Consider the following 10,176-nt stretch of genomic DNA (forward strand, 5'->3'; position numbering starts at 1 on the left):
GGGGAAAACGCAAGGGCGAGGGCAAGGCTTGCCCCCAATTTATTCTCCAGAATCCTCCACGCCAAGGGCTGTGTGACTTCACCACCAAAGGGACATGTGGCAGCGTCTGGAGGGGAAGGTGCTGTCACAACACGGGGAGGTAGACACCCAGGAGACCGCTGGACATCCCGCAATGCACAGGGGAGCCATCACGGCAGAGGATTATCTGGCCCCAAATGTCAAAGTGCCCAGGCTGAGAAACTGTGCTGTGCCTCCACCTCCCCAAACCGGCTTCCTCAAAGGGTCCCTGTCAACCCCCAGCCTTCCAGAGCTAAGTGTGGGTTCGCTACCGCCATCGGGAGACGCTGTCCCAGTTTCCACGCCAGGCTGGGGGAAACACCTGCCTCAGGATGTTCGAGTCCTTGTCATTCTTCCAAATCCTTTTATTAGCGCTTTCTCTTTGCAAAATGTTCAGACAAGTTTTGATGGGCTAGAGGTTTACTAACCATTAAGATATGATAATAACAGCTAGACCTTATCCCACCATGAGAATCTAGAGCCAACATACGACACAAGAGGCTGGTTTCAAATGCCTCGGGCATCACTGGCAATGAGTTTATCCGCCCCCCCCCCGCCAGCAGACATGACCTTGATAAAGCCAGGGGTCTCTGCACCATTAAATAACCAATCATATGGACCCCGGGCATTTCACCAAGAGCTTGGGCTTCAAGGCTACCGGTGCCAGGTGAGTTCTCTCAGTGAAGGAAGCAGACAGGGTGAGGAAACACAATGAAAAACAGCCGGGGACCGACGCTGGGCTCAAGGAGGAGTAGGACTTGCAGCAAACGGGGGGCCGGCAGAGGTCTGTCCCAGGGAGGGCAGCCTGCCCTCTCCCCACCGCCCCCAGTGACCACTACCATGTACAAATGCACCCTCCCCCCCTTCCCGTTTATCAGATCTCCTGATTTGTCAGAAGTCAGGAATCCACATTTTTCCGTGAACTCTTTCAATCAGTAAACAGTAGCGATTACAAGTAATCCACAATTAAAATAAGGCCAAAGCAGCACAGTGGTGGACTAGATCTGATCCCCTGTTTGAAACCCGTACCTCAGACACTCTTATTTATTTTTAATGTTTACTTTTGCGAGAGAGCGAGCCAGTGCACGTGAGCAAATGGGGTAGGAGCAGAGTACGCAAGGGACAGAGGATCCAACGCAGGCTCTGTGCGGACAGCAGAGAGCCTGATGCAGGGCTCGAACTCAAGAACCGTTAGATCGTAGCTTGACGCTGAACCGACTGAGCCACCAAGGTGCCCACTCATATTTAAATGCTGACTGAGCCTACTTATGTTTGAGGCGCTGAGTCCTAGGACAAGAGGGAGGGGCAAGACTCAGTGCTGACCCTTGCAAGGTAGAGTCTATGCCATCATTGGTGGAAGCTAGAGGGCTTGGTCTCCGTGGGTATCCAATCCAGACAGGTGAGTGACTATTCTGTCCTAAGAGATGTCTGGGAAGACGCTGCAACCCAGCTCAAGAACCATTCCAGTCTTCGTGTCATTTATTCCTTTCACAAATATTTACTGGGCACCTACTATATCCCAGGCACCATTCTAACCATGGAGATAAACACAGGCAAAAAAAAAAAAAAAAAAAAAAACCCACAAAAACCAAAAACCTGCCCCTGTGGAATTGACCGGTTTGTGGGAGTTTACAGAAAATAAACAAAGTAAGTAAAATATCTGATGTATTAGATTAGTTCAAGGGGGTGTGGGGACGGGTACAGGACAGAGTGCAGAGAAGGACTGGGGGCACAAGGAAGTGGCAGGGAGTTAAGAGAAAGCTGCCTGAGGTGACATGTGACCAAACATTTGAAGGTAAAGGAACATTCCAGGCAAGGAAACAAGTGCAAAGGCCCTGAGGCAGGCTAGAAACCACTGTGGCAGGAGCAAAACGAGACAGAAAGTAGTAGGCGACGAGGTCAGAGAGGTGATGGGGCCAGCTTCTGCTGACTCCTGTAGGCCTAAACCTTTTCACTTCTACCTGAGGGAGGTGGGGAGCCACTGCAGCATGAGGGGAGCCCTCATGCACAAGAGGGATAAGACCTGACCTGCGTCTTGAACAGGACCCTGCCAGCTGCCGAGGTGAGACTAGACTGTAGGGGGTCAAGGACCGAAGCAGGGAGAGCGGTGAGGGGGTAATGTTCAACTCCTGGAGTGAGCTGAGCAACGGTGGCTCCGGCCAAAATGAGGTGGGGGTGGCGGCCGGCTGTGAGAAGCTGGCAGATTTGGAAACATTCTGAAGCAAGCGACAACAGCAGAGGCGTGGCAAGGGAGGGAAGGCGAGGAGTCAAGGATGCTGCGGGTTTGGGGTCTGGGCCTCCGAGGACGGGGCTGACAGTAACCGAGATGGGGAGGGTCCGAAGTCCCGTTTGGGACATGTCAGGTTGGAGATACCCACAAGACATCCCCCCGGGCGGGGCGATACCTACTCCTAAAAGTTGAATCCCCCACCACATTCAAAAGGTGACGCACCTCCAAGAGTATCACAAACAGACCCGGTCCAGCTGGGGGAAGGCCCGGGAACCCCGAATCAGCTCTTGCCCTGCCCTGTCCCCTCAAAGGTTCCTCCTTTCTCCTCCCAGAGCCATTTACCTTCTTACCTCAGGCCCATCATGCCGCCATTCTGGGCCTTGAATTCCTGCAGGAACGGATGGGGTGAGGGGAGGACCATCCAGGGTCCCTTTCGGCTCTAACAATCCAAAGGAAGGTAGAGGAAGGCAAAGTGATCGGTCTGAAAACCTACAGAAAACTTGGGGGGGGGGAGGTTAGGGGTGTAATTTGGCTGCTCAAAGACTGTTGTGAACCCAGGAGGAACTATAAGAGATAAATACACTCACTCCAAGGCCAGATCTCACCCCAAGAGAAATTTCTAACGGCTTCTAAAATATTCCCTTTTCTCCCAGCCCTTGGCTGCTTATTCACATAGTCAGGGATTTCGTGTGTTCTCCACGGCAAACGGGAGCTCAGGGGCCAAGTATGAGCAGGACTCCATGAATGGCAACACGGGCCTGCTACTTCTATTAGCCACTCTCAGCGACAGCAAGTGCAGCAGCAAAAACTAACTAGAGAATTCCAGCTGGTGTGGACCACTGACAATTACTGGACGCTAACTGTATACTCAACAGCAATACCCTACGCAACTGCCAAGGATTTGCTCATTTGATCCTTGGGCCACCGGTCTTTGCTTAGTATTGCATTGTCCCCCAGGGGAAACTGAGGCACGCAGAGAAATCACTCGCCAAAACTGCAGAGCCAGGATTTGAAGCCCGGGGACGCAGGCACTCGCTCTGAGGCACCACAGCGCACTGCTTACTAATTTGTTTCTCCGACTTTTTGACATTTTTCCGATTTTTCTATTCTGGGTCTGCAACATAATAAATATTTTTTAAAAATTAACCCAGGGGCGCCTGGGTGGCGCAGTCGGTTAAGCGTCCGACTTCAGCCAGGTCACGATCTCGCGCTCCGTGAGTTCGAGTCCCGCGTCAGGCTCTGGGCTGATGGCTCAGAGCCTGGAGCCTGTTTCCGATTCTGTGTCTCCCTCTCTCTGCTCCTCCCCCGTTCATGCTCTGTCTCTCTCTGTCCCAAAAATAAATAAACTTTGAAAAAAAAAAAAATTAAAAAAAAAAAAATTAACCCAAAAGGAGGGGCAGCTGGGTGGCTCAGTCAGTTGAGTGTCTGACTTCTGCTCAGGTCATGATCTCACAATTCATGGGTTCAAGCCCCATACCGGGCTCTGTGCTGACAGTGCGGAGCCGGGAGGCTGCTTAGGATTCTGTCTCTCCCTCTCTCTCTGCCCCTCCCCCACTTGCACTCTGCAAGTGTGTGTGTGTGTGTGTGTGTGTCTCAAAAAATAAACATTAAAAAAATTTTTTTTTAAGTTACCCACAAGGAGAGACTCCTATTCCCAACCACCATACAAACACCAGCCACAAAACAGCCCTTCTTACCAGCACTAATGGGAAAAACAAGCTGGTGCTGGTAAACCCAGCACCTATCTGGGTAAAGAAGCACCTCTTCTCTCCCTCCAGAGCATTTGCCTAAGTGAAGGTGGTTAAGTCCCTGGAACCCACACTGTGGGCCATTTCCACATTCTGGTTCTTCTGGACTTTTCAGTTCACAGGGCAGAGGCAGGCAGTGGCCCAGGAACAAAGCTCTGATAAGAGTCTCACGTGGGCCAGTCCCTTTAATTTCTAAACACAAGGCCTTGGTCACAGAGAAGCCAGGTATAAGGGGCGGGGCAGCAGCCCCATCCCTCTGCCCCCTCCCCAGCTGAAGAAAATGAGAATCCACAGGAAGGACAAGCAACTGGAAATACACAACTTCACCTTCAGAAAGAAGGGACTCTATTCGGGGCACAGGCTGAGCCTCCTATACAAATGATCTCATTTACTCTTCAAACAACCCTAAGAATTAGGGCTTTTTTGGATCCTGCCCCCATTTTACAGATGAGGAAACTGAGGCACAGAAAAGCAAAGTGGCTTCCCTCTCCCAGCCTGGAGTGTGCCGCCCTAGAAAACACAGAAAGTAGTGTGCCTGGGTGGCTCCGTGGGTGAAACGTCCGACTTCGGCTCAGGTCATGGTCTCACAGCTCGTGGGTTCCGGCTCCACGTTGGGCTCTGTGCTGACAGCTCAGAGCCTGGAGCCTCTTCCAATTCTGTGTCTCCATCTCTCTCTGCCCCTCCCCTGCTCACTTGCGCGCGCACGCTCGCTCTCTCTCTCTCTCTCTCTCTCTCAAAAATGAAACATTAAAAAAAAATTTTTTTTTTTTAAACACAGAAACTACCTGCTTTCTGTTACATTTGGTTTCTCTAGCTACCTAGAAGTTCTCACGCTGCAGTGGCCAGCTTTGAAACTCTGCCTCCAAGCTCCAAACCCTCCCTCCCCCACCCGAAACTGGGGCATCCAGGAATCCAGAAGAAGGGACAGAGGAAAGTCTGCAAGGGCAAAGACTCGGAAAAAGGGAGGGTCTGGCAACCAAGGCCATACATTGCCTGCCCCAAGCAAAACAACCATGTGGTAATTTCTGTAGCAAAAAGTCCAAAGAGAAAGAGGGAAAAAAAAAAAAAAAGACACAATTGGTTTTCCTGGATGAACTTCTTAAGCTAAATAGAGTACCCCCAAACACACTTTGCTTTGGAAAACCTCATTAACCATCAACTGCCAGTTGTCACTAATAAAGTCCATCCTGATGCAAAATGTGATTCCCAGTCAACCTATTTTTTTTTTCCCCTGTGTAATCTAAGATAAGAAAATAAACAAGGAAGCACTCCAAAATTCACAGCAACACTAGACCAGATCTCCCTCTGGATCCTTGCAAAAATAATCTTGCGGCTGTTACACCTGGCAGAGGGAACAGGGATTCCACAGGTTTTCCAAACGGAGTCCTACTTTGCAAATGCTCTGTCCTCCAGTCCCCCAGACCCCGAATGCAAAAGTTACCTGTCAGATTCCCAGCACTAGAGTCAATCTCTCATCCTATCAGCCTGAAATCTGGGAGACGTACTAAGGTGTATTTGATTGTTCTACCAAACGACACCCCCCCCCAAACAAAGCCTTCCCCTGGGGCCCTCAAGGATGACTTTTTCAACACTACAAAGGCAGCAGGCAAGGGAAGGGCCACAAAACAGAACAAGGAGGTATTTTTGGATGCTAATCACCAGCTCCTAAGAGCCAAGGCTGCTTCTCTCTCCTGAATCCAAGACAAAAGAGGGAAAACAAAACTATCCTGTCCAGGTTCGCCTACTGTGTTTCCCAATAATCAAGAGAGGGTGCCACAGACGTGCCCTCCTGGAACAAAGAGGTAAATCGCATTAGAGGGAAGCTAAAGCCCAAGACAGTGGGGATTAAACCACAGGCCAGCACTGAGCATGCAGAGGAAAACTTGCCAGGGAAAAAGCCACGTGCATCCCCACAGACAGGAGCCTCACATTACAGAGGTGGGACGGCCCTGCACCCCAAACCTGACAGAAGGGCCCGGTGAGGCAGCGGGGGCCAGCCCTACCTTCTTTCCTGGCTGTTCCCCAAACTTCCCATATCCTTCCCGTTTCCCCAAACCCCCCTATAGTAATTAAGCAGACAGAAAGTAAAAGACGGCAAAAATACGTAACCACAGGAGCGTAATGTTGATGCAGCACAACCGGGGAAGGGGCAAACATCCCTTCCTCCAGCCCGAGCCTCTTCCCAGCTCAGCCCTTTGGGAATGGGGCGTTCTTGGTGAAAGGGGGGACCCCAATCCACAAAAGACATGGGAGAACTTAAGCCGGGAAACCACCCCCTGTGCCGCCGCCCTCCCCCCACCCCCCAATCCCTGGCGTCCCCTCCCGCGGAAGGTTATTTTTAATTGCAGGGGCAACCGCAAAGCAGGAAGCCCTGTCCCCCAAGCTCTGGCCCCTAACGTTTCCCCTAAAGCCCCGGAGCCGGGCACATGCACAGCCCCTGCCCCGTTCCCGGGAGCTGAGCTGCCAAGGTCCCCCCGCCCCTCCGCCCGGCTCCCATCGGCGGCGCCCGCGAGGGGCCGGGCGCGGGACCCGCGGGCCGGCTGCGGAGCGGACGAGGCGGCACCGGGCGGCCGCGGGGGGCCGCGGGGGGCCGCGGGGGACCGCGGGGGCTGCGGGCCCTGCCCGGCCCGCCCGGCGCTTCCCCTCGCGGGCCGGCCTCCCAGCCGGCGGCCGCCCCCTCCCGGCGGCCCCACGCGGCCCGGGCGGCCGTGGAGCACGTACCCAGAAGGGGTCGGAGCCATCGGCGCTGCAGAAGCCCCGGAGCGCCATGCGGCGGGCGGGCGGGCGGACGGGCTCGGCTGCTGGCGGCTGCTGCTGGCGGCTGCTGCTGGCGGCGGCGGCGGCGGCAAGAGGGCGGGAGGCGGCGGCGGAGCGGGCCCGGGGCCGCAACGCCGCCTGGTTGGCCGGCGCGTCACGGGGATGCGGCGCCCCGCCCCGCCCCGCCCCGCCCCGCCCCTGCGCCCGGCTCGCCTCCAGCCGCGGGGTGCCGGCGGGCTACGCTGCGCCCCTCGGCGCGCACCCCGGCGGGGGCCCGGGCGGGGGTGTGTGTCCTCCAGGAGCTGCGGGGACCCCTGCGGCCGGACCTTGCGACCCGTTTTCCAATCCCGCGGTGGCGACGGCGACAGCAACGGTAATAGTATCGCCAGGAGAAAACAGGTACTGAGCCCTCCGCCAGCCAGGACAGTGCCAAACGGTTTAGCTGTATCCTCATTGGATCCTTACTAGGAGCCCAGAGGTTGAGTGACTTCTCCAGGGTCACCGGGTCAGCCCCGCCAGCTGAGTCCAGAGCTGATACAGAGGACAGAGACAGTAGGAGGTGGATACGCTCATCGGTCTACCCTTCACAGATGGAGAAACTGAGGCCCAGAGAGGTGAAGTGACTTGTCCAAGGTCACACAGCTGCCAACGGCACAAGTGGGATCTGAACCCATGACCCATCTGCGCCAGAGGGGTCATGGCGGGAAGACTCCAGTCTCCATCCCAAACCGTTGTCACCCCCCACATAGGTAGAAAGCACCTTGCCATTTTCTCCATCATCTTTAGCAGCACTCAAATAACCAGGTTTTTGATCCTCTTAGAGGTAAACTGAGGCCTGGAGACATATCTTCCTCAACTCAGGTGGGGGTTACATGGGGCAAACCCATGTTAAGTTGAAAATATCCTATGTTGAAAATGCATTTAGGGGGCACCTGGGTGGTTCAGTCCGTTAAGTGGCCAACTTTGGCTCTTGTCATGATGTTCGGGTCATGATCTTGGCTTCATGAGTTCGAGCCCCACATTGGGCTCTCTGCTGTCAGAGCAGAGCCCGCTTTGGATCCTCTCTCTCCCTCTCTCTGCCCTCCCCTGCTTGTACTCTCTCTCTCTTTCTCTCTCTCTCTCAAAATTAAATAAACATTAAAAAAAAAAAAGAAAATGCATTTAGTATATTTAAGATACAGAACATCACAGCTTAGCCTAGCCCACCTTAAATGTACTAAGAACACATACATTAGCCTACAGCTGGGCAAAATCAGATCTAACACAAAGCCTACTTTGTAATAAAGTGTTGAATATGTCCCGTAATTTGTTGAATATTGTACTGAAACTGAAAAACAGAATGGTTGTTAAGCAATTTTAACTGCTCTTGATTATGTGACCAACTGGGAGCTACAGCTTGCTGCATGGTGAGAAAGTATCATAGGGCATATCGCTAGCCTGGGACAAGATCCAAATTGAAAATTCCAAGTCCAGTTTCTACAGAATGCATATAGCTTTCACCCCATCGTGAAATCAAAAAATTGTAAGTCAAGCCATCATTTAAGTCTGGAACCACCTGTAGTGATAATTAACAGGCATTCACAGTCATGGGACTTCCTAAAGGCATGTTCTTAGCAATGAACATGAATTAACTTAAATGCTCACAACAACCCCATGAAGTTAGTATTATTATCATGATCCCCATTTTGTGGTTGAGGAAACTGAGCCCCAGAGAGGCAGAGTGATTTGTCAGGGATTACGGAGGCAGTAGGGCTACAAACCACTCTTTGAACTCAGGCAGACCGGGAAGGAAGGAATCTGTAACGCTGACCATTTTGCCATATTGCCTCAGCACTGTTTAATGTACAGGTAGTTAGTGACAGAGGAGCTGGGACTGGGGCCTGAGTGTCTAAGCTTTCACTGTGACACCAGCAATGCCTTTCCTTCCTTCTCTCCCCCTTAATCCTTTGCCTGATGTATAGTTTCCATTACACACACACACACACACACACACACACACACACACACACACACGCACACACACACACACACACACACACACACGCACACACACCCCAGCTGCACCAAATAAAACAGGAATGGTGATTGAATGTGAGACACCCCCCCACCCCCACCCCTGCCAAGGACTTAGGGAGATAGGATTGGTTTCTGTGATTTTTTTATTGGCCGAGGCTCCCCTCAGGGTGAGTTTTTAAGGGATAATTTCTTTCAAGTGATAATGCTCCTTGGCTGGTTGCTTTGACATTTATACATCTAACGAATACTTATTGAGCATCTATTATACGCCAGGGCTTGCTAGGAACGAGAGAAAGTTGCTGTTCCTATGCAGTTCGCAGTCTTAGGGTTGGGTTTTTTGTTGTTGTTGTTGTTGTTTGATTGTTTTAAGTTATCTTTAAACCCAACATGGGGCTCGAATTCATGACCCCAAGATCAAGAGTCAGATGCTCTACTCACTGAGTCTCAGAGTGCCCCCAAAGTGTTGGGGGTTTTTTAAAGTATTTTTTATGGTAGGAGGGCAGGTTAATTAAATAATCACATAAAGCAAAGGCTATTTACAGCTTTGGTAGAAGCTGGGAAGAAAAAGTGGAAGAGGGCCAACGAGGGCCCCGACCTGCTGGCAGTGGAAGTCAAGGAAGGCTTCTTGGGGGAAGGAGTTTATGCACTGAGATGCAAGCGATGAGTCCAGTCTTGGGCCTGGATTGTGTTCCAGGCTGCAGAAAACAGCTTACGGAAAAGCCATGAAACAGGACAGAGCAGACCGTCAGTAGAACTAGAAGATGGTCTGGGTGGCAGGAATCCAGAGAGTGAAGCAGATGGGACCCATCTGGGGCAAGACAGATCAGAAGGCTTGCAGGATCTTTTTGGTCAACGGGGGGGGGGGGGGGGGGGTTCAGCTTGGCCCTAAGAGCAACGGGGAGCCACTGTTGGTTTCAAGTGGGGCAAAACGGACATTTTCCATTTTCGTATGAACGTTTTGTTCATTAATTCTTTCAACAAATATTGATTAAGCAAACATATGAAAGGGTTCTTAACATCATCAGGGAAATGCAAAAAAAAAAAACCCAAAAAACAAGAAACAAAACAAACAAACCCAAACCCAGCCATTACAATTTACCAGAGTGACAGAAATGAAAATACCAAGCTTCAGCAAAGATACGGAAGTAAAACTCCTCTGTTAGCGGGGATGGACGTTGGTTCAACCACTTTGGAAAGCTGCTAGATAATTTCTGCTGAAGCTAAACATAGGATTACACAGGGGCACAGCAACTCCACTGCTTTCTGGGAGATGGGAGTGCTTATGTTCACTGAAAAACATCTATAAAAAATGTTCATAAGAGCTTTGTTCAAAAAGCCCAAAACTAGATGTCACTGAGTGGCCCATCC

At 51.8% G+C, this 10,176-nt stretch overlaps 1 protein-coding gene across 2 annotated transcripts in view; it reads right to left on the reverse strand.

Annotated features, from left to right (window-relative positions):
- ABCC1 (ATP binding cassette subfamily C member 1) overlaps positions 1–6,847 on the reverse strand; it is a 138,624-nt gene extending 131,777 nt beyond the window's left edge. For both annotated transcript variants that reach the window (XM_047087555.1, XM_047087554.1), the window contains exon 1: positions 6,757–6,847. In XM_047087555.1, coding sequence (XP_046943511.1) covers positions 6,757–6,804 — 48 coding nt within the window. In that variant the 5' untranslated portion in view covers positions 6,805–6,847. The remainder of the gene's footprint in view (positions 1–6,756) is intronic.
- Between the last annotated feature and the right edge of the window lie 3,329 nt (positions 6,848–10,176).

The sequence above is a fragment of the Lynx rufus genome, unplaced genomic scaffold, assembly GCF_022079265.1.
Source record: "Lynx rufus isolate CCGP_SWC_20201006 ecotype Redwood Valley unplaced genomic scaffold, mLynRuf1.p SCAF_23, whole genome shotgun sequence".
Classification (NCBI taxonomy): domain Eukaryota; kingdom Metazoa; phylum Chordata; class Mammalia; order Carnivora; family Felidae; genus Lynx; species Lynx rufus.